This window comes from Meles meles, chromosome 8, assembly GCF_922984935.1.
Source record: "Meles meles chromosome 8, mMelMel3.1 paternal haplotype, whole genome shotgun sequence".
Lineage (NCBI taxonomy): Eukaryota > Metazoa > Chordata > Mammalia > Carnivora > Mustelidae > Meles > Meles meles.
The window spans coordinates 98733291-98757455 of NC_060073.1; the positions used below are offsets into that span (position 1 = coordinate 98733291).

The window sequence follows — 24165 nt, forward strand, 5'->3', positions numbered from 1 at the left end:
CTACAGTGCCTTATCTGAAAATGGCTTGAACCACGTAACCTGTCTGAAGACCATCAAGGGCTGACACTTTCTGCTCACAACTTAGAGTCCTAATGCATGAGCTGTAAGAATTTAGACAAGTAAACAGTCAAGAAAATAGACTACCACTGGGGGAAAAGAAGGCCCCAAGCTTCCTAACTTTCATTTTAGGACTAGGGGAGAAGCTTGGGCTTTCAGCCTCCAGGGAAGGTCTAGAGTTTCTTGGAGCCAATTCTTGGTCTTCCCACTCAACCGGTTCAAGTCTGATACTGAGGCCCACCTTCTGAAACCTAAAAACTGGAAGAGCCCTTAAAGGCTACATATTCTAACTCCCTGAGCACAAATAAGGAACTGAGGTTTCTCAGAAACCCAAGTGACTTGCCCAAGACCTCCAGCTGGTTCACAGCAATGGGACTAGAACACAGCCCTCCTTCATCCACAAACACTGAATACCTACCCTGTGCCAAGAACCGGGCTACAAAGTGCTCCTGGAACCACAGGGGCTCAGTACATAGTTACTGGAGGCAAGGTGAACAGGTGAAACACTCAAACCCCAGAAGTACAGAGGCAGCATGGGCACGGGAGCAAAGACCATGGATTTGGGAATCAGCAAATCCCAGCCCTTCTGGGACATCAGTCTCATTTATAAAATGTGTCAGCTCTGACATCCTGGAGCCCTCAAAGCCTGTTTTCAGCTCTGTCTCCATGTAAGGTTGATTTTGCCCTCGTCCCAACACCCTTGCCAACCATTCTTACAGGACGTAAACCAATGCTGATGTTATTTGAAGCTGAAGCAAAGCTAGAAGGTAAATGTAACAGAAGAGGGTGTTGTCCCTCTATGTCTTTCACCCTAAAACTAATGGAAATGACTTTTCAATTATCTCTCTCATCTGGAAACTTCATGCCATGGTGCTCCTCATCGGGGAAAGGCATTTGGGAATTTCCAACATAAAAAGTTGCCCCAGACTTTCTTTTTCCCCGAAAAAAGGTATCCAGCAAGGTTAGGAAAACACAAGTGAAATCAGTAAAATAAATACAAGATGTGTGCCTTGGGATTCAACCAACACACATTTTTGCTAGCCAGAGGCAGAAGGGTGAGCTATCCCCTGGATACTTCATCTACTTATTCAGACTCTGGCTAGTTCCCTGCCCTGTGGTCTTGCAGGCCTGCGTGCCAGGTTCTGGGTTTGGGTAGCTAAAGGCAATCGATGCATTAGATCAGACTCTTCTCTTTCCTACTGTCTCCTCCCACTTGGGGGTCGTTGGTTGGGACATGCTGAGAGGCAGCCAAGTTCTATCAGCAAAGGAATGGAGAAAAGACATTCGGGGCAGAGACCACAGGAAGGGCCAGGGCTGGCTCCATCTTAGCTGAGCAAAAAAGAGGAAGAAAAATCTGGGCCTCCCTGAGGCCTGGGGAAATAATACCCAACCCCCTACATTTGTAAATATGATCTATTTCACATACTGGCTTGAGCCCTGTCATGTTTTCAAAGACAAAGAGTTTCAGGGTCTTGCAACCAGACCCTCTGTGATCTGTATTTGTAAAAACCGCCCTCGGCTAGTCCCAAAGACTAGTGGTTCTGAAACTACCTATGTATTACCCACGTTGAATATTCACATTCTTTTACCATGCTATTTCATTTTAATGTAATACTCCCATATTATTGGGAAAGATGATTCTATTTTGTCTGCAGAGCAACTGAGGCCCCAAGAACTGAAGTGGCTTCCTAGAGTCACATAGATGTGCCTCGAACCCAGGTTCTTTGGCTCTGAGTACAGTGCCGATGCTCACTTGGAGAGACGTGCTTTGGAGTCAGATACCCAGGCTTGACATAAGCAGGGTGCCTGGCACACGTCAGCACCCAATAAGTCACTTACCACTTCCTTTGGCTAAAGCCACTCAGCGAGGGAGCTGAGTTTGGCACAGCCAGGATTTCAAACCTGTTCTAGAAGGTCCCAGAGCTGCTTGGGTTCTTCACTTCACAGTAGTGGATGGAGACTGAGCCGGGGCTTCGTACTAAGCCGTGGGAGTCAGTCCTCGTTTTGTGCCCCTTTCATTCCTGCCTCCTTGCCCAAGACATTCCTGGGCCCCGGCCAAGCCCCAGAAGTGGGAGCTGTGCCTCTGCCTTGGACGAGCTCTGTGACCTGACTGCAGCCATTCCAGGGGGAGCCCTGGGTCTGGCTCTCTGGAGCCTTTGCCTCTGTGGAGACGGCAGGGCTCTCAATCTCTGGGAAGGGTATAGGTCTTTTCTGAGGGAAGAGCTACTGTGGCAGCAACGGAAGCCCCTTAGGGAGAACATGTTGGCTAAGCACATAGCATTTTTATCTTCTTGGCAGCTTCCTCTTGGGGCTTATCAGACTCCCAAGCAGGTGGGTGATGCTCTGTCTGGACCCAAATAGGGCTGTTTCTTTCTAGTCTCCTTAGTGCCCATAAAGAGGTGAGAAGCACATGTTATACAGTTTCAGGGACATTCTTCAGCATCCAGAGTCTCACATCCCTGCCCAAATTGTCCAGGGACCAGGGGCTCTGAGCTGGTTATCTAGCTCAAGAACTCTGCATCGTCCCACCAGGAACATGGCCGTAGTGTCACCGAGCCTCTGCAAAGTGCTGGAAGCCTGGCTTCCTGGTGGAGCCATCCCACCAAACTGGGGTGTGTGTGAGCTCCTACCTTCCAGTAGTAAGATTTGCTTTCCAAAGTAGGACAAGGCCCTAAAGTTGAAAACTTTCTTGGAGTTTCTGGGAATGATGTCTCCAGGCCTGGACCAGGTGACCCAGGACTTGGATGGAAACCCACGAGCTAGGCTCCACAGGCCTCCCCAGAAGCTGTGCCACTGCTGATCCTCGTGTGCTGTTTCCCTGAGACACAGAGAGGCAGAGAGCCTCTCAGAAGCGGGCCAAGCAAGGTAGGGGAGCAGCTTTACAACCGCCGAGAGCTCGCGCCTCCTAAACCCTACCCGTGGACCAGCTGCAAAACCTTCACTGCCTCAGGCCATCAGTCACGGTAGTCACTGGGTGAGTTTTACTCCTAATCTCATTTTGGAACAACATGTTCAAAAGGAAGGCCTTCCTAAGAAAAAGTGAAAGGTTCTGGGATTGCTTTTGGAAGCACAGGGTGTTGGGTTGGGGTGTGTGTGGCACAGAGGAATGGACTGTGGCTATGAACTCTGACCTCATGGTCTGATGTTGGTCCAGGGGACGCCGGCCCAGTCCCTGGAGCCACCAGTCTTCACTGTCAATAGGGAAAGGGCTTCTGTGGCCAGGGAAACAAAATTCCCACCAAAGGAAGAAATTCCCAGAATAAACTGATGGGAGGAAGAAAGGAAGGCAAAGACAGACAGAAACATTTTCCTTTAAGTAATTTTGAAATAGCTGGAATGTTTATCTTACTAGGAGGCCTGTGGAACAGAGGACATAACTAGATGACACCCCAAAGGTCATCCTGACTGAGGATTTAGAAAAACCAGTGCCATTCCCTAGAATCCATTGTGTGTTGGGGGTGGGTGGGTGAGCAGGTGTGGAGGGGGTAGGAGCTGGGAGGGGCCAGCACTACCCATGGGGACCCACTGTCTGCCATCCACCCCCAGGCCACTAGGGGTCTCTGCTGATCCACAAGCTCAGACTGCACTCCCCCAAACCTCTCCAAGCCTCCCAGGAGGACAGGTCTGTGGGCTAACTGGCCTGGGCTGGGGTGTGGGGACTGGTCTGGGGTGCCTCACTTCTGCTGCAAAGCTTGTCCAGACTCACTCTGGGCATGCCCGTAGCCCATGCTCTTGACTTCTTCAGTGTTTCCTGTTGGTCTGAGACACTGCTCATAAAGCATAACAGTTCTCTGTCTTACGCATGTGTCTTCTTTCCTTAGCTTTGGTTGCAGTTATTTTGAGGGAAAGAGGGTTCTTTCTTTGAATTCCCCCAAGCTGCCTACCAGTGTTGGGGGCACAACAGATGCTCAGTAAACACAGGGCCTGGGCTTTGGCCCGGGATGGGGTGTGTGTGTATGTGTCTTAGTGGGGAGGAGAGGTTGCTGCTGTCCCCAGACACACTGTTCCTGGCAGTGTCCTTCCATTCTGGCAGGGCCAGAGTCCTGTCTTTGGCTGGGAAGGGCTGGGCTCCCAAACTCAGGAAAGCCAATCACATGTAAACAAGCCACCTAATCCAGTGGCTGTTTCTCTCCTGCTAGGGGCTTTAGTCTCGCTTCTGGCCTGTGGGGACAAGTGGCAGCTGCTGCTCTTAAGGAACATTCCTTCTCGGAAGGAGAGAACTGCTCAGGTTTCACTGGCCTGGCAGGAAGGGCAGTCCTCATGGTCTCCTGGCGCCCTGAACTGGAGGGCTGGGGGCTGGGAAGTGGTGGAAAGGACAGCGTTGATGGCAATGCGGGAGGGAGGCAGGGTAGCTCCTGGAACTCTACTTCCTGTCGCTGTGGTGTAGGGGTGCCTCCTTCCCACCTCAGTGGTGATCCTGCAGGGTAGATCACTTCCCCCTCCTCCCACCAGCCTTAAAACTCCCTAGTCAAATCCTCAGAATGCTTGGCCACTGGGCAGAACTTCCGGGGGCTTGACAGAGGTGACTGCTTCCCACCTCCCTGACCTCCTGCTAATCTTGAAAATGCAAACTCCCTGTAAGTCAGTAGGCAAGTTCACCTGCTCCAGGGAAGGGTGTACTCACTAGTCCCCTCCTTATTTTTTTAGAGAGTTAGCAGAAATGTAAAGTTCTACCTGCTCGGCCAAGGCCCACATCTCAGAGCTGGGTTCACTCTGTGCCTTTCTTTCTCCTATTAGCAAATCTAAAGTCTTCCTTCCCAGCAATTGGTTTCTTTCTTTCTAGTTTCCAAATCACTGCTCTATAACTAAGTGGGGTCACCCCTCCACACCCAGGGCCCAGGACCCTTGGTTCTTCCTATGTGTCCCCCCAAAAGTCAAAGGACTGTATAATAATAATAATAATATCATATTACATATAATATTAATAAGTAATATAATAAGTAGAACACAGACTCTAGCATAACCTATCTCAGTCTCTGCTGTTTACTTGAGCCAGTGTCTAAACAACTCTGAGCTTCTCTTTCCTGGGGGAGAAAATAATGTGCCCTTGCAGCCTTGCTGTGAGGAGTAAATAAGGTAATATATGTAAAGTACCCAGTACATACATACAGTCTAGGGAAGGTTCAGGAAATGTTGACATTCTCCCCAGTTCTTCCTGGGGCAGCACAAGATGTGGCTACTCAATTAGTTTGCCTCCAACACGTTTCCAACACTTGCCCCATCGCCTACATTCCCCATTATGTCTCACATCTTTGGTGACTGGCCATCATTTTCAGCCTTGCAGCACAGCCGTTGTTAGGTTTGGAGGTCAGAGATCGTGTCACACCCCCTTTGAGGTCCTTGGAACTCAGCAGGCTCAGCTGTGCTTGAACTGATGCATGGGGCGGAAATGAATGACCGCTCAGTCCTCTAGCAGCTTCTTCTCTCCAGGGATTCTGAAAGGCTGTCTCTGTTCCTTACCTTCTCCTAGACTTCTCTCCACACCGGGAACACTCACTGTCGGAGCTCCCAGATAGCCTACCACTCCTCCTCCTCATCCCCTTTCCCGAAGAAGTCCTTCCAAGGCCACAGAATCTGCAACTTCTCCAATCACAATGGACAAATTCTTCCTGCTGGCCTACCTAATCCATGCTGAGGTTTGCTCTTTCTGTCTCCAGGCAGGAACAGGCTATGGCCATGAGATTGGGCGGGTGGGGGCCAGGCCTTCTCTGGGGGCAGAGAGAAGGAGGCTAACCAGTGACTGGGGTAACCTGAAGCCACACATGTGGTTTGTTTGATCCAGACCCCTTCTGTGGCTCCTCTCCCTATCTCTGGCTACTCCTTTCCTGCCTTCCTCAATGTCCCCTCACTCTGCAGCCTTCTGTGGCTCACATAACTTGTCTAGGTCCACAGATGTGACTCATAGCCCCCTTGCACTGAGACTGGGAGCTCTTTCTGGGTAATTCATTCATGCTCTCATAGGACCTAGCATGGTGCAGTGACCCCCAAATACTTGGTGACTGAGGACTTCAGCTCAGTCCGATTCAGAGCAAGGTGGGAATTAAGTTCTCTCCAGTGGGATGGTTTGGTTTATGCCCTCTAGGAAAGCTGGGAGAAGCCTGTCCAACAGGAATCGGGAGTCTAGGATGAGCCTCCTTATTGAGGAGGCTGCCCCAGCAAGAAACCTGGGCTCAGAGGTGTGAGGAAGCTGGAATGTCTTCAGGGGCAGGTGGAACAGGATAGCTTCCTGGAGGCATGCAAAAAACCAGATGTGGCCCAATTTCTTGGGAACACTAGTTCAGCTTGTGGGCTTGGTGGAAGCCGTCTCTCCTACTCCCTACCTGCCTCCCACCCAAGAGAAAGCTCACATTTAGAAAAGGAAGGCCAAGCAGAGAAGGTGACCAGCTGCCATAGAGCTGAATGGGCACATGGTATGGTATGGCATGGGGGGGGTGTAAATTTGAATTAAAAAATCTCCCCCACTTTGCAACACAAGGCCAAATGATTAGCACACAGGGAAAACCATGAACCAGCGGTTTGCAACAAAGCTGGCAGGCGGCTGGAATGTTGATACTGAGGCTCATGCTCCAGAGGGGAGACACCCCTCCCTGGGCCAGGCTGGTGCTCAGTATGGCTATTTCAGGCTGGGGGGATTAAGGTTGAACCATGACGAATGTGAACCATCGTATGTGCACATGCTTGTTGCACGCGTGCACACACACACACGCGCGCCCCAGACACTCCTCTCTTCTCTCCCATACTGGCTCCCAGGCCAGCCTCCTGCACAGAAAGTCTCTTGGCAGCCGAGGTCTCTCCTTCCTGGGGAATGCCCAGCTAGTGCCGCAGCCCCCAGCTGAGGGACAGTGACTGCAGCCTGCCCTGGGACTGTGGACAGCACGTGGCATCCTACGCACCGTCCCTCCTCCACACGCCTGGCTTCGCACTGACCTCGCACCCCTTAGCCTGTCCCTTCATCCCCCACCCCTCTGCTGCTGTTCCTTTTCTCTCTCTTTTCCGCCTCTGGTCTTCTCACCCTCACTTCCCTTCCCTCTGCTGCCCTTCCCCTCCGGATCTTTATCCTTCCTCTGCCTCCCTCTTGAAGGTGACCCTCCAGAGTTGTCTTTCTTTCCCTTTGTTTTTCTTCTGATTTCTCCTTCCCTCTTTCAGCTTCCTCTGGCCTCTCTTGGTCTGTTGCCATCTGTCTCCTTGTCTTACTTCTCCCCACAGATATTTACTAGCTGTCCATGCATCAGACCTTGGGTTAGCTGCCACCAGGCGTGGGTTATAATTGTATATAAAATACTGTCTGTACTCAAAACACGTCTGTTATCTAGGAGGGGAGAATGACCCTTATACCAGCGACGCTGAGATAAAGTCGCATGTGATATTTATATATAAGTGGTCCCCAGAGCTCCAGCACTTAGTTGGGAGAAAGAAAAGGCCTTTCTGGATGGGGCATCAGAGAGGCCTCCTAAGGAGAGCAGCCTTGTTGCTGTCCTGGGGAAGAGGCTGGGTTTGGTGGTGCAGAGTCGCGGAAGGGTGGTTGGAGCAGACAGGCCTGGGAAAATGCAGCGCTGTGGGAGCCGTCACTATCCCGCTGGAGGATGAGAAAACTCTGAGAACAATCGGAGCTTTTAAGCAGGACAAAGACATGAATGGGGCCTTAGGACCACAAATGTAGCAGCAGAACCTGAAGAGGCATGTGTAGGTGTGTTTATGTTTGTGGTGCGTGGGTGTGTGTGTGTGTGGAGTGCTGAGGGCTAGCCATAGAGGACAGGCGACCGGGCTGGGAATCTAAGGCAGCAGCCTGTGTGTGATTATCTCATTTAGCCACTGAAGTCCCCCCTAAGTAGGTGGCGGCAGGCAGAGGCAATGAAGGGACAAGTCTGAGAAGTTCCAAATAGGAACACCTTGCCAAGCGCCTTGTCTTCTTTTTTGAGCTGTCTTTGTTTTTGCCTGATTGTCTGAGTTCCTCTTTCTAAGCAAATCAGATCAGCCGACCCCAGGGCCAGCTTCGCTATTAGGCAGAGATCTGATATTTACAATGACGGGAATCAAAGTTCTCTCCTCTTTCCTCAAAGCTCAGAGGCCCCAAAGGCTGGGATCTCCCAGGAGAACTGACTTTTGCAGGCAGCGTCTGTGCACCCTGGCTCACCCAGAGACTGTGTTACTCTTCTCTGCCAACCCTGGGTCCCCAGTGGCCCTGCCTGCTGCAACCTGACTTGTCAGCCCCAGGACTCCCACCTGGAGGGGGCCGCTGTGGCTGCTAAGCCCTCTGGCCCTCCTCTCCTCCCCCACTCCCTGGTACACCCCCAATGTCAGTGCACGAGGTAGACTTGGAGAGCCCAGGAGGGGAAATCCAGAGCCTCTCCAAGGACCTGATTATTTCCAAAGACTTGTGCTAATTTTCTGATATGATCCTCACATCTCTGTGAGGCACTAAATCCTCATTACTTTTCCTGACCGATGCATTCTAATTAGATCAACACTTAAAAAAAATTCACAATAGCCACAGGATGGCTTTCCATCTCATTAACTCCTCACTTATTATTTTCATGAAAATTACTGATAAAAATGTGCATCTCCATTTGCTGAGGCCTCACAGTCTCCTCAGCTCCTATCTTGCATCTCTCCCGTCACCGGGGCTGCGCAGCGTCGCCATGGTAACCCACAATAATAGAAACTAATAAATTACAAACGAGATGCTCGTTGAGCAATTATTGTCCTCTTTTATGCAAGTTTCTTGCTAATTTTGATCATAAGGGAAAGTACAATAAGACTCTGAAGGAATGAGTCTATTTCAAGAGAATATTAGCTAGCAGAAGTCTGGGCGGCTGTTTTTAGATCTGTAATAAAGTGATTTGGTGATTTCAAGCAACGGGAAGAGGAAATAAACTTCTTGCCTCATGTCCCATGCAGTACTCACTGTCGAGTCCCACAGAGATCCTTCTGAATTTGTGCAAGCAGGGCTGACCTTCTAGAAGGCCCCTGACCCTTCCCTTGCCTCTACAAGCTGGAGGGATGGATAAAGTGTGCTGGTCCCTAAAGCTTAGAGAAAAAATGGCACCACCTTTCTTAGACACTCTTTCGAGTGTCCATTATTTTAACTTTAGAAAATTTTAACTTTAGAAAGTTTACCCTTTTCCCCCACACCTGATTTGTCTCAGGAGAGGAGGGTATAGTAAACCTCCTAGGGCCCTCCATGTGTCTGTCCCAGACTTGGGAACTCAGCGGGAGGAGAAGAAAGCGGTGAGCTATGGCTTACGTAGATGTTGGTAAGTTTGGTGGAAAGGTATCACCAGGCAGCTTTTTTTTTTTTTTTTTTTTAGCTCCGTAGGTTTGGGGAATATATTCCGCCCTGGAGAGAAGAGCTCATTCTCACCCAAAACACAAAGTTGCCATTTCTAGGTTCCCCAGTTCCTGGGGTGAAGGTGACTCTTGGGAGAAGGGTGGCAGGAGGTGACATTCCCAGTGGCCCTGAACCTTAGGAAGACAGATGAGCCAGGGTAGGGTGAGCAACTGGAAAATGATCTGGCAGAAGCAGAAGCAGTCGCATGGGAAGCTGTCTTCATCTATGAGGTGGGCAGGATTCAGGGAAGGACAAAACCCTCCTTATCAAGAACATGGAGAGGTCAGCAAGCCCTCTTAAGAAGTGTGCGGGGCTAAGAGGTAGGGGTCCGTGCCCGGCTCTGCCCCAGCTTCATCTCAACACTTATGTGCATTTCTTGGGCTATCTTGGGCCAGGAAGCCAGGAATCACTTTGGTCATTTTCTAAGGACTACCCATGCCCCAGTACGGTGAGTTCTGGGGCTGCCTGATGAGCAGGAGTGGATCACAGTAGGGCCTTCGTGCTGAAAGGGTCCAGTGAGTCTAAGCTACTCCACTAGGCCACCAGGGAACCTTCAGACATTCCTACACTCAGCTTAGGAGCCTAGTTTAGGACACAGGACCCAGCCCAGTGTGTTACCTGTGAGTGAAGGTTTATGGAGGGCTGGTTGGGGGAGTAGGGTCCCCCGAGGTCATTCCTGAGCAGGTTGTCACTGTGCATCTTGGTTTTGAGGCAGGTGATGTACCGGTTACAAAAGTCCTTGCAGAGTTCATTGACTTTCTCCAATTCCAGCAGGTGAATTCTCAGGACCTGGATTGCCTTCACCATCTGGGGAGAGGAGGGAGAGCTGAGCCTGGTGTTCAGATCACATTCCTCCTGCTGCCTTGACCTCCCGAGCCCCAAGGCCACCAGCGGGGAGAAGCCCATGCCCTGCTCTGGGTATAAAGTTTCTCATCCACTGAATTTCAGTTCTAGTTATGGTGGCCTGCTGATGGTTTGCATGCTTTGAGCCCACTGTTAACACAACCGCTCTTGAGTAAAGGGTATTCAGAGAACCATAGAGCTAAAAGCCCAGGTCTCTAGCCCCAACCCTGCCAGTCATCATCTGGGGGAGCTTGGGCAGTTGCTTTGCACCTTGTTGTTAGAAAAGTGGGTATAATCAAGTCCCCCATAACAACCATCTAGTTTTGTGGAAAGGACTGTAGGAAGGAATGTAAAAGCTGCAAAGCGTGGAACGCTGAGCAGGCATGAGGAAGATGGAGATCAGAGCTCTTGTGGGAGCCTCTTGAAGTCAGGGACTGTCTATTCTTAAGCATGTATTCTGAGGGCCTCATGTGACACAGGTCACCTTGCAGAGGCCCCATTGCTACTTGCTGATTGACGGGATCATCCCGCATGACTTAGCTGGGCTCTGGACACCGAGCTATCCACAGCAGCCTTTTCTGTGCCCTTTGGATTGTGGTATGCGTGACTGTCTCTCTTCAGATGGACACTCCTCACCCTTTATGGCAACAGGTGAGTTCTTAGTTTGGGCTTTTCTCTTTATCGTTGTTATTATTAGAACAAGAAAAGTGCAACGGGAAGTTTGGAAAGTCAAGGAGGAAAATAACTGTCCTTGACCCATCAGCCTAAAAAAACGATGATTTTTCTCTTTTTGGTCTTTTCCACAGGCATCTATTTTAACATTGCTTTAGTCACCTTGGGCTTACAACTTTGTTTCCTGTTTTCCCCTTAGTTTATCAATTGTATTTTTCTACACAGCAGCATGGTGTTCTCTATTGTCACTTCTGGCCTTCGAGCTTCTAGAAGGGAGAGAGGGTGTCTGATTTTCTCGCTATGATATCATTGGCGCCAACACTCTGGGCACTGAGTAAATATTTGCTGAATGGGTAAGAATTATTGAGTAAACAGATTTTTAATTGTTGCCTATTATTTCATGTGTGTCCTCCTTAACCAGTCCCTCATCATTGGGCATTTAGGCTACTTCCAATTTTTCAATTTTATAAAAAATGTTTTAGTGACTGTTTTCCAAGCTTCCCACTTTGATTCATGTGTCTGCCTTATTTCCTCAGAGTGAATTCCCAGAAGCGACAGGAAAAAAAGTATGGGCATTCTTTTGGCTCATGATAAATACTGCCAAATTGCTTTTCAAAAAAGCGTGGTTCAAATGATTCTGGACCACTTGGACATTCACAAGTAAAAAAAAAAAAAAACCTTGATTTAAGTCTCACATTTTCTATAAAAATTAACTGAATCAGACCAAAGACCTAAATGTAAGATAAAACTATAACTTTTAGAATAAAAATGCAGGAGAAAATCATGAGTTCCTAAGAGTGGGTAAAGAGGTCTTAGACTTGACCATGCAAACTTGACCCAGAAAAGGAAAAACTAATAGATTAGAACTCATCGATATTTTAAAAGTTTGCTCTTCAGAAGATCTTGCGAAGATGAGAAGGCAAACTATAGGCTGGAAGAAAATACTTGCAAATCATATATCTGACAAAGGACTTCTTTCTAGAACATATAAAGAGCTCTCAGAACTAAACAGTAAAAGAGCAAGCAACCTAGTTAGAACAGGGGAAAAAGACAACATCAGACATTTCACTGAAGAAACACAGATGGCAAGTAAGCACTGCTTTTTATTCTAAAAGTTTTATAGTTTTATCTTACATTTAGGTCTTTGGTCCAATTGAGTTAATTTTTATATAAAATGTGAGAAGATGTTCATCGTCATTAGCCATCAGGGAAATGCAAATTAAAACCACAATGAGATATCACTTACACACCTATCAGAATGGTTAAAATAAAAAATAGTGATAACACCATGGCCAAGAACCGGACACTGGATCACTCGTACATTACTGGGGGATGTGAAAAATGGTCCAGCCACTCTGGAAAACAGAGTAACAGGTGTTTTTGAAACAAAACTACATATATGCTTATTCTACATCCTGCAGTTATCCCAGGGAAATAAAATATATGTTCACACAAAAACAGTTTGTGAATGTTCAAAGCAGCCTGTTCTAACAGCCCCAAACTGGAAACAACCAAAATAAACTTCAACAGGTGAATGGATGAAGACACTGTGGTACGTCCATGTCATAGACTACTAGTTAGCAACAAAAAGGAACAAACTATTGATACACTCAGCAACTTGGATGGATTTCAAAGGAATTATTATGGTGAGAAAAAAAAAGCCTGTCTCAAAAGGTTAGCTACTGTATGATGCCATTTATCCGACATTCTTGAAATGACAACATTATGGAGATGAAGAGCAGATTGGTGGTGGCCCGAGGGTACAGTGGGGGAGGGAGGAAGGAACTCGCAGAGGGAGGGAGGAAGTGTTCTCTCTCTTAACTCTCAGAGTTTACGTGAATCTGTATCTGTGCTACAAAGGCACAAGACTATAAACACGCACAAGAGTGCATGTAAAAAGGTGTCATCTGAATCAGATCGGTGGATTGTATCACTGTCAGTTTCCTGGTTGTGAAACTGTACGCAGTTATGCAAGAAGGGAATCAGGACTTCTTTGTATTAGTTCCTAGAACTGCATGTGAATCTGTAATTACATCAAAATGAAAAATGGAAAAAAGGGTGGGGCCTGTTGCCATTGGAGACCCATTGATGTTGACTTAAGCAGTATCTAGGGAGTCTCTGTTTAATCCTACCCTCCCAGCTGTTGGCTAGCATCTTGATGCCTAGGAATGAAGGCAGGGAATCTCTCCCAGAGAATTTTGACGGTCAGGTATGAGCAGAACCACATGACTGCACTGGTGCCGTGCTCCTCTCTGAGCTTCACAGACATTTCTAGTGGGGAACGTCTGAGTAGTCCCTGGGTTAGCTTTTGGATTGCTTGATGGGCAGGAATGGTGCCTAACTAAGGGCTCTTGGAGTACTGAATTAGACAAAGTGTCACTCAAAGACAGTGACCAACAATTTTGTGTCTTCATGCAGGGCTCAATCCTAGGAACTTATCCTAAGGGAGTGCTCCCTCCATGGGGCTGAGATCAAAAGAGACTGTGCTCTCCCATGCAAAGAAGAGACTCTCGTGACTTTAGAATAGCTAATTTGGTACTGAAGGAATATTTGCTCTCAATTTTCTACTTGACTTTGGCCATGATGATATCTCAGTTTATGTCTTTCAGAATAATTAGCACCATACAAAAGCATTTAATAAATGCTCATTGATTGCTTGATAACAATACCCATACCTGTCTTATTCTTACTACGTCTCAGACACTGTGTTAAACCTACCACATGCCTTCTCCTATTTATACCACACGACCACCTCTGCAAGGAGGCACCATGATTGCCCATATTTTATAGTTGAAGAAAACGAAGCCCAGAGATATTAAGTTTTCTGTGTTTAGAGCCACATGGCTGGTAAGTGATAACACTAGGATAAAAAGCCACATGGCCTATGTTGCTACCAAGATGGGCTCTGCGGATTCGTGTAGATGGAGAAAAACAGTCTGAAGGGTACAGGATTTGGGGGCAGGAAGAGTGGCCCAGTGATGGGAAGTATAGGGTTTGAGGAAGACCAATGGGGATGAGGATGACCAATGGGGATGAGGATGACCATGGGGACATCGAAGTTTAGGATTTCCAGAGTCCTGCCTGGTAATGTTCCCTCATTCGGCTGCTCTGGTTCCTCATCTCTCACTCCTGGCCTAGCCTACAGGAGTCAGAGTACTTCACCAATGTAGATGTCTGCCTCCTCCTGGGTAAAAAGAGAGGGCTGGACTATCAGGTGCTTTCCATTCTCTGATTGCCTGAACATCATCAGGACTTATGCCCTCAGTTCACTGACGGGGCTGGGAGGGGCCCTGGGAGATGATCTGGGCTGGCGTCTAGGTGAGAGACGGACCAAACTCTCTAGGATACATGGCTGCTCTCGTCTGAGGCGCTCCCAGTGAGAGCCTTCACTTCAGATCACCTCTATTTCTCTCAGCCTGCTGATTGAGAAATTTTTTCTCACATGTACCAAGATTTCTCCTGCCTGAGTCTGAAGCACTTACCCAGCCTTCTGTAGGCACCTAGAACCCCTAATGCCTCCATCATAACAACCTCCCTTAATTTAATATTATCCATTCAACACAAATACAGAGTCTCACTCTATGCCATACAGCGGACAAGGCATTTGACTTGAATAAATTGTCCAACCGGCTTTGCGTTCTCCAGACAAAAATCATCCTAAGTCCTTAAACCTTTCTTCTTTTTCCCTTTCCTCCCTCCTTTTCCTCCTCCTTTCCTTTCCCTTCCCTTCCCTTCTTCCATTTCTTCTTTCCTTCGGTCTCTGAGCTCTCCTTTACTGGACTATTCTTCTTTTTTAATCAAAATTTCATTTACTCGTTTGGTTTTTAAATCTACATACAAGCATCCACCGCAAAGAAAGGTGTTACATATCTATTCATTTATTTTCTAGAACATGGCCAATAAGTACTTATTAAAAACGAATCAGAAAGTACCAACACATAAGACAAAAAGACAAAGTAAAATCTATGCAGAATGGTTTTGTTCAAATGAAACACACAAGGAGCTTACACCAGATCTGGCGCCCAGTGGTCAAAAGCAGACCTATTTTTTGGTCTAACAAAGCACAGTCGAAGGATGACTTTTTTATGGGATAATAGGCTTGTTTTAAAGATTTAAGAAGGGAGAGTAAATCATAATGGTATTCCGAGGCAATGAATATGGAGGACCTATTCAATATTAGAGACAAAGATGGGCTGTACCATTAGTGGGGTGGCTGGTGGGCAGAGCAGCAAATCTGTGGGGGTTGTTGTCAGACACCCTGAATCCAGGCCTGTTGTGTGCAAAATTGGGTGTTACTGGGCTACGAGTTCTGTGAGCCTCAGCCTCCTCATTTGGAAATGGGGTAACGATCATCTCTTGCTTTTAAGAGTTGATGGAGGCTAAAGGCAATAATGATGTGAAAGTATCTTAGAAACCAGAGGGAAGCAAGTGCATATAATTTTTAAAATCTCTTTTAATAATTTCTAATATCCTGTTGGCTTTTCTACTGTTCTTCCATATTCAGCGAGTAGAAAAAGAATCATTCCTGGTGTTTTCCCTCCTGTATTTACGTTTAATAAATCATCCTCTATCCTACGTGTTTGCAATTTTGGGTTTTTGCTTCTAAATCAGAATAAAACTCTGATTTATTAAACTATTTTTCTAAGTGACCAATGTCATATAAAAAGTTATTTCAAATCTTCTAGAGCAATAACAATTCCATTTAATTTAATACCATCATCAAACGTGATGAATGTGTTCTCAATCTTTCCCCCTAAGTCTTGCTTCACCTCCAGCTTCTCTCTCTGCCTTCTCTTCCAAAATAAAGAAACAGCTCTTTTCTACTGAGAGGTGCCCTTCAAAAAAAGCAAAACGAGACACGATCTTACATTTTAGTCTCACGCCCCTGCACGCTAGCTCCTCACTGGTCCCAGGAGAATACACAAGGACTGGGGCATCTTGTGGGCTATGAAGTCACACAGTGGGATGTCCCAAATCTACTACTGCCTGCTTGTTGATTTTGGATGACCAGTTTAACTCTCTCTGTAAAATTGAGGATGATAATACCTATCCTGTAGAGTGGGTATGAAAATTGAATAAAATGATGTATGCAAGTGTTCTGGGCACATAGTAGCTATTTGATAAATACCTTTTCTTTATGCCAACACTCTCCCCCATCCCACTACCCCAAGTTCCTTTCTAAAAAGCGGCCTTCTGGAGGTTTGTGGCTTTTGCCCTTCATAGTCATAAATCTTTGCCTTCCAAAACACACACACAACACACACATATATAGACACCACTTTATGATTTGCAAAATGCTTTTTTCATCATTATCTCATTTGAATCTCACAACCATGGGGACTCAGGTGACCTAAATTCCATGCAGCAAGTTTGGGGGCAAGTTCTTTTCACCTTCTCCTCCCTTGGCAAGTTGGGAAGCTGGAACTACTCTCCCTCACTTACAGACAAGAGAGTTTCTAAACTTGCATTCCTTAAAGTGCTCAGATACTTTCTGCGGGTCATTAGGGCAGCCAAAGCTAAAATCAAACCAGGAATTGTTCCCGAACCGGCCAGCTGGATCTGAGCAGTTGGAAGTGCGGGGTCCCTGGAACAAGGAATGGGATGTGGGAGAAAGGTGAAGACCAGGGATGGGAGAACTGCCCAACAACAGGGGGATAAAATGGTGATGCAAGCCATCATGCATGGCAAGTTCAATGACTTTTAAGTCAATAATGTGGCACTTTGCCTCCAATGTCCTCAGAATTTGGAGCAGCAAGTGGTTCAGAGGGAAGAGGCAGGTGGGCTTTGGGAGTCAGACCCACTTGGTGCAAATCCCAGCTCTGTAACTTATTCGCAGTAGGACTCTCACTCCTTGATCTTCTCCTCTGTAAAATGGGGATGACAAGAACTACCTCGAGGGACTGTCATGAGAATTACATAGAGAAATGTGCTGGAGAACAATGGGTTTTGGAAGCTGAGTCTTGGGTCTTCCACCGACTGAGAAATACTGGACAATTTACTTCATCACTGTACTTCACTTTCCCCATTTTTCCTGTAAAATGGGATAATAGTAGTGACTCCCTCCACATTGTACTGAGGATTAGATGAGATGCAGCTAGAAAGAACTAAAACCAAGAGCAGGCACATAGAAAACTCTAGAAGAACAGTGGCTATAGGTCAGCATGGCTGCTTAAGAGTGTGGGTGTTGGAGTTCAAGACCTGCACAGTATCTGACTTGCGCACCTGCCTTGGGACTGGCAGTGTGATCTTGAACTAAGTGAGTTCACCTTGTGTCTCAATCTCCTCGTTTTAAAGTGGGGATAATAATACACACATACCTTGTGGGTTTGAAGACAAGATTAAATAAGGTAATACAGGTAAGGTGTTTACAATAGCACCTAGTAAGTGCTCTATAAACGTTAATCACAACTAGCTTTGATTAGTCTCACTAGCATTCCCTATCTTGGTGTTGGTAAGATTCTCTGCTCCTATGTAGGTGACGAGAGTTGGGGGGCAGGCTGATGTGAACGACTCTGATTGGGGCCGCCTGAGGTTCTCTGTGGACCCAGAGCTATGGCTTGGCTCCTTCATGTGCCTCCTTATCACAGCCTCCAGCCTCTGGCCCTGCCTTTTTAGAGTGGGCCCAGGGGTCTGGGGGGCCCCATTTTGGAGCTGGCTTTGCGGTCAGGCAGCCATAATCTGTCCCTTGAGCCACACCAGAGTCTCATTAAAACGTGCCCCATAAATGTTAAAAAATTTACACATAAAAAAATTCCATGCATGAAACTGAAACCTTACGTTTAACAGCCTCGGTTTGAAATCTTGCATAATATATAAAACCTCGGCACTGCACTGGGGGCCCGTAAATCAGATTTTATAAAACAAAAAGCTTTTACCTTTCAAAGGGGTTTGGGGAACTTGCAAATTTTACAAACTTTACCAACTGCCAGTCAGAGGCTGCTGGGTCCAAGCAGGGGATCAGTAGGCCAGATGAGAAATGGGCCTTGTTGGATGTAGGGACTTAGGGGGCAGAGAGTATCCCTAGGGAGCTCAGTGGGGGCATGCTGGCTTAGACACCACAGGGGTGAGAAGCCACCCCATAGTTCTGAAACGGGGAGGTAGAGAAGGTCGAGAGTGGGTGGCAGGGGTTGAGTGGGTGGCAGAGAGAGGTGGGGGTGGGGAGGTGGGGGTGAGGAGATGCTGGTGGCATTTATAAATGAGGGCTTTACTGTCCCCAGGAAGAAGAGAGGTGGGGAGACCTTGGAAGGAACAGGGTATTGGGAGCCAGCAGACCGGGATTCTGGTCCTAAATGACTCATTTCCCTTCTCTGGACTTCAGTGTCCCCATCTGTAAAATGGGGAGTTGCATGGGCTGGACAGTCTTCTCTCAGTTGTGTTTTCCCTTAGCATTTTGTGACTCTTAAGTTTCTCTCTGGGCATCAGTGCTGTGGGAGCAGCTGGATACTCAGGAGAGGGAAGTTCCCTCAGAAGTCTAAGATCGGGGAACCCCTCTGATCTTTGGGTAGCTCTGGGAGAGCGCAATCAGCTGTTCCCATGGGAATTTGTCTGGGAGACCGCTGCTGGGAGCAGGGGAAGGGATCGCTCAGCAAGCCAGTTTGCTTGGAGGAATGGAGGACAGGCAGCTGGAGGTGGGGGGAATGTGCGTCCTAACGGCTGGCCTGGGGGCTATGCGCTCTCTGAGCTCTGGAGAAAGCAGGATCAGAGTGTGACCCAAGGGCCCGGGAAGGACAAAGTTTTGGGGGACCCCCACATCCTTCTGACAATCCCATCTGTGAAAGTCAATATTCAAGGGCAAAGGAAAGCTGCCCTGACACACATATATATAAAAAATAAATCTCTCAATTATCTCAGCTCATTTGCTTGGGGTCTCTCATTTTATGTCCCTGCTCCGCTGCGCAGTATATCTGTCCGGATAAAGAGTTACAGTCCGTTGGGCTACGTGTGCGGGGTTGTAAAAAATACAGATGCCAAATTAACTGGCTGTGGCACTCAGCAGCTGATTGAGCTGATAATGACGCGATCTGACCTTTTTCTAATTTCTAATTATGTGCATCTCGGCTGTGCTGGCTACATGATTCTTGTTCTAATGACGGCTCCCGTGGTTGGCCTCTCCAGCTGCCCCCTCCCCACGCAGGACTACAAATAGGGTGGCAAAGGGCACTGCTCGACTCCCCAAATGAAGCTGCAGGGTCTCCGCCCCACCGTCTTTTTGATGGCCAGGAGGAGATGCCGGGAAGGTGGATCTCCTTACCTCAGCGATACTGCATTTGAGATTAACCTTCTGGATGCCACGCATTTTTAAAGGACATTTGGTTCCACATGCCATCTTGTTAATTTTTTTTTTTTTTTATTGCCATGACATGAGAGAGGTGTATTAGCTCTACAGACGAGGAAACCGAGCTTCAAAGGAATTAAATCATTACAGTTGCACACAGGCTAAGCCGTGAAGCCAGGCTCGGGTCCTCCCTCTCCCAGAGCTCCTTCAACTCTCTATTCAAACACCTGACCAGTCAGTGGCCACTGACAGTGGCTAACACCTAAGTAAATCAGGTCCACCTGGGAGGATGTGGTGTCTGAGGCTGTTCTGCCCACGGGACCATTCCCAGCCTGATCACCTGGGATAGAAGACCAGGGGACACCAGGGGTCTGGGGTCCCCGGCGCAGCCGCTGCTGTATCCGCAGCTCCAGGTCAGGTGTACAAGGAGCAGACATGTAACGAGTTCTGTTGGGTGGCATCAAGAGATAGGATTCTTTGAGGGAACCAAAACCCGAGAGACCCAGGTAGTGTTAGCAAGGGGAAAGCAATGAGCTGCAGCCACTTTTTGGTGAATTCCAGGTTATCCTAGAAAAGGAGGCTGTTCTCAGTTGTGCCTGTGAGTGCTTCCCCTGGCAAGGCGTGTGAGGTTTTTTGCCCCAGGACTCCTGCTTCTTAAAAAGGGTTCAGTTCCTTTCCATCACTCGGCCTAACGTGAGGTATTTTCTACCGACTTCGGCCTCACCTTCTTTTTGTGTCATTGGATAAGAGCGGCTCGTGGCCCTGCCGGGCCCGTTCCAGCACCCCCAGAAACAGCTGCCTCATCTCCTAGCCCCCTGGCTGCTGCGAGCCTAAATTCCTAAGACCTGCTTCGCAGCGGGGGTTCTGAGCTGGTGACCCGCTGGCCGGGAGGGTGGGGCCGGAGCAGCCTGCAGGGAACCAGTCAGGGGGCTGGGCTCCTGGGACAGTGGGGCTGCTCCAGCCCAGCCAGGGCAGATGGAGGGCCGACCAAGCAGAGCGGACCCGAGGCCCTCAGGTTCCCGCGCTAACAGGCCCGACGGCCCGCACGTGCTCCCCTCGGCAAGTGCCCCCCTCTCCCGAACCGCCAGCCCCACTCTCACACCTCACCAACCTCAAGGCCAGGCTGGCCTCTCCTGGCAGAACTTGGGGACTCCATAGAACGGCACATCCAGCTCCCGCGAGCAGCAGTGACGCGGATAATTCACAGCGCGGAGTAACACGGAAGTCCCTGAGTCGGGCCCGTAGGTGCGCTGAGTGCGCACGCGCGCGTGTGCGGACGTTCTCTTTGTTTTTGATGCTCCCTTTGCTTTTCTAGTTCTGTTTCCCTTTTGGGAGCAGGTATTAGCTAAACTCTGGCTATGAGAGGTCAGCCCTATAATCAGTTCACGGAGGAGAGTTTTGTAGTTTCCAAATTCACCATGCATGGTCTAGGTAATCCACCCACAGAAAAATCAGGAATTTTGGTTAATAATGACTCATTCCGGATATCTATCGTGATGAATGAACAGAGCAGCTGCTCTGTTTCTCTCGTTCTCCCTCAGCAGAACTCCCAGGGCTAGGAGAGAATTTGAGATGTCACCTACGGTAGTGGTTACCAAATCTTATTGATGATTGCAGTTGCCTGGGAAACTTAAAAACATAGAATCACAGGTCCCATCAAACGTAATGAATCACAATGCCCAGGAATATATATTTTTAAAACCCTGTAGTGATGATCTGGATGATAAATGGGTTTAGGAGCCTGGTCTACATGCCCCAGTTGGACAGGACCTCTATCGGCCTTCTCAACATGACTGAGTCTCCAGGTCTTTTCCTATTGATGTGTTTGACTATGCCTGTCACCCTCATTCTCCATACAGTAGCACACCAGCCATCAACTCCTCCCTGGGCAGCCCAAGACATATTTATTAACATGCCAGGGCTCCTCAGAACAGCTACTCCAGAACTTTTGGCTCCTATGACCCTCCTTCCTTCCTGTCTGCACTGTAAGTGTGGGGGGCAGGGTGGTGGAATGCAGGTGCAGCAATGAGGAGAGAACAGAAGGCCACTGGCAGCAAAACCTAAGCATGCAACTCTTGGTTTAAGGAATCAGCAATGGTTCTCAACTGCTAGAATGGGTGCATCTAGGGCATGCCCCAGAGTGGGCACCCCACATTTTCTGTTGAATAAATGCAATGAATAAAAGGATCATTTCTAGGGCTTGTGGAAGGATCAGAGGGTGGGAAGACCCTAGCCAGGGTGGGGTTTGGAGGGTCTTTACCAGATTGTCCAGTTCTGGGTCATCGCTGAAGAAGGGTTTGTGCTCCTGCTCCTGCTGGTGGACAAAATTCTCGATGTCCACATCAAAGCTGGCGGAGGTGATGCACTCTGAGCCCTGGGTGGCCTGTTCACATTTCTCAAACAGCAGCGTCAGGAGCGGGAAAAGAGGGTGCCTGCGGGGATATCAAGAGCTCACACATGCGCACACACAGAGACCTCTGTTGGCTGGGCTCAGAAGGCACCAGGGCCCCTTTCCCACACTCCCGTCACTTCTTCTCCCAAGGTCCTACTTCTTGAGACCATCCCCATTTCCCACGCCAGCCTGGATGCCAGCCCCCTCATGCCCTGGCATGGAGGATCCAGTCTTCCTGCTCCTGGAGGCCGTAGAGGGCTCTATTCCACCCCCCGTACCTGACTAGGTGCCTAACTCTTCTCTTAGGTCAGATAAGCTGTGTGGATATTGGGTGAGAGAGGAGGGGTATAAGCCTTCAGAGAAATAAGTGCCCATTTCTGTTTCAAGGTCAACCCGGGAAGGACATGTTGGAAGTATCCAGAAAAGTCCTGGACATGAGCAGTAGTGGTTTGTCACAGACTTACTGGCTGTCTGGCACCAGCTGTGGGTGGCGAACATGCACACCTGTGTGTTTGCCAGTGTACACAGGTGGATGTGTGTGAGCTTGAATACACATCCACATGCGGTGGGTGGGTGTCTCTATCTGTCCTTCGTCTACTGGCTGACTCAGTTTAGGTCATACATCCCAGTTACACATATGACGTCTCCCTGCACCTTTTTATCAGTGTACACTTAGCACAACCGTGACTCAACAATTAACGGCATTGCTGTTCTCTTCCAAGGTTGTCCCTGTATCCTTAGGACCTTGCCCTACACGCTCACTGTAGGCACTTACTAAATATTTGGTGGCAGATGATGAATCAGCAAATGAAGACAGCGTGAGTGTGAGCATGTGTGAGTGTGTGGGCGTCGTTCCAGGATGCATTATGTAAGCCAGAGTGCCTACTTGAGTGCCTGACAGGCTTTAGGGATCCTCATGTAGACATCACCAAATCTGGGAAGCTTCCTTCGCTCCCCCGCCCCTAACCTATGCTGATGGCTCTCTGAGCTGTTTGTTTTATTATCTGCCTTCCTCACTAGACTGTAAGGCAGATGAGGGCAAGAGCCAAGCCCACCTTACTCTTTACTGTGTGTCCAGAGTCTGTAAGAGGTATGTGCATCCCAAGAAATATCCATTGCCTATGATATGTGTATGTCTATTTGCACATAAAAGCACACATCATTCTTATTTCTCTGCAGGACATGAGCAGTGAGGTCTTAGCATCCAGCACGGGTGCCTGGGTTTGCACAGATTGCTGACCCTGGACTGGTACCCTCATTCCCTTCCACTGCGATTCCAAAAGAACGTCTGCCCATGGACTCTACTCAGTTCCTTGGGACCACACAATCCAGCTCTATTCTTTCTCATTAAGCCCTGTTGGCTGAGCGAGGAGGAAGTTTGTGGGTTGGGCCTAGCTCCCAGGCCTCTACCAACAGGCGTGTTCTAGTCAGCATGGTCCGATAGAACTTTCTGCAGGGATGGAAATGTTCTATGATCTCCTCTGTCCAATATGGTAGCCACTAACTATAGGAGGCCAAAGAACACTTGCAATATGAGTGTGGTGCCTGCAACACTGAATTTTAAATTTATTGAATTGTAACTGATTTTAATGTAAATAGCCACATTTGGCTAGTGGCTAGCATAATGGGGAATACAGTAAGCCCTGAAAAGGAAAACAGACCATGCTTTCCCCCTTCCTGTACTCTATAAACACAGCCAGAGGAAGACTGACTATCCAGCCTACACAGGGTTTGTATGTAGATGGGGAACCCCAAGCAGCCTGTCCCATGCTGGGATGCTAATAATTCTGGGCAAGAAGACAGAAGGTGCTCAGTTCTATCCATACTCAGCCCCACACCTGCTGGGCACTCTGCTCGGGCTCAGGGGCAGTAGCAGATGAGGAGAGATACATCCCTGTTTGGGACGAGCCACTTGGTGGGGCAGCCTGCCCCTGGACACCGTCTCCCAACCCTCATTTTGGGAACTGTTGCATAAACAGCTGCGCCATCCTACCCCCACCAGGCTGCAGCCTAGGTTACAGTCTTGGGATGGTGCATGGACAGCCCCCCGTGGCTAGAAGATCCATTTGGCTCCTAGAGGAAGTGGGTAGAGCAAACAATGGTTTCCCTGACCCATCCGGCTGAAGACAAAGAGAAAACCAGGTGAAGGGGTTAAACTCCAGTGTAAGTCTTCATTTGCAGCCACTAATACCGCAGCATATTATAGTCTAATCTAACCTGATCCCAGTTTAATGCAAGATTCTCCTTGCCCTGAGTGGAATACCAAAGAAAGCCTCAGTGGCTGTAATTTAAGCAGAGCCCTGCAGTGGTTTAGCTGAGGGACATGAAAGGCAAATTCCAGACGGTGTTATGAATTATTGCGCCTTATGAACCTTCCTACTCTCAACAGATGCCTGCTGCCATTTAAACAGCCACTAGATCAATTAGGAATGAAAGGCACAAATCGACTCTGTACAAGGGCACTAAATTACCAGGAACTAATAATCCGCAGCATCGTGCCAGGTGGTGGGGGTGCAGCCCCAGCCCCTCAGCCGCCGCCGTCGGTCACCGCAAGCTCCTTCCTCGATGGTTGCAGGGAGGGTAGGCGGCGGCTACATG

The 24165-nt window shown here is 48.4% G+C and overlaps 1 protein-coding gene across 7 annotated transcripts in view; it reads right to left on the reverse strand.

The window, feature by feature from the left end:
- Nucleotides 1-24165, reverse strand: part of PKNOX2 (PBX/knotted 1 homeobox 2) — a 307718-nt gene that overhangs the window by 23083 nt on the left and 260470 nt on the right. For all 7 annotated transcript variants that reach the window (XM_046016851.1, XM_046016855.1, XM_046016857.1 and 4 more), the window contains 2 exons: nucleotides 21436-21607; nucleotides 10004-10192 (listed from right to left, as the gene is read on the reverse strand). In XM_046016851.1, coding sequence (XP_045872807.1) covers nucleotides 10004-10192; nucleotides 21436-21607 — 361 coding nt within the window. The remainder of the gene's footprint in view (nucleotides 1-10003; nucleotides 10193-21435; nucleotides 21608-24165) is intronic.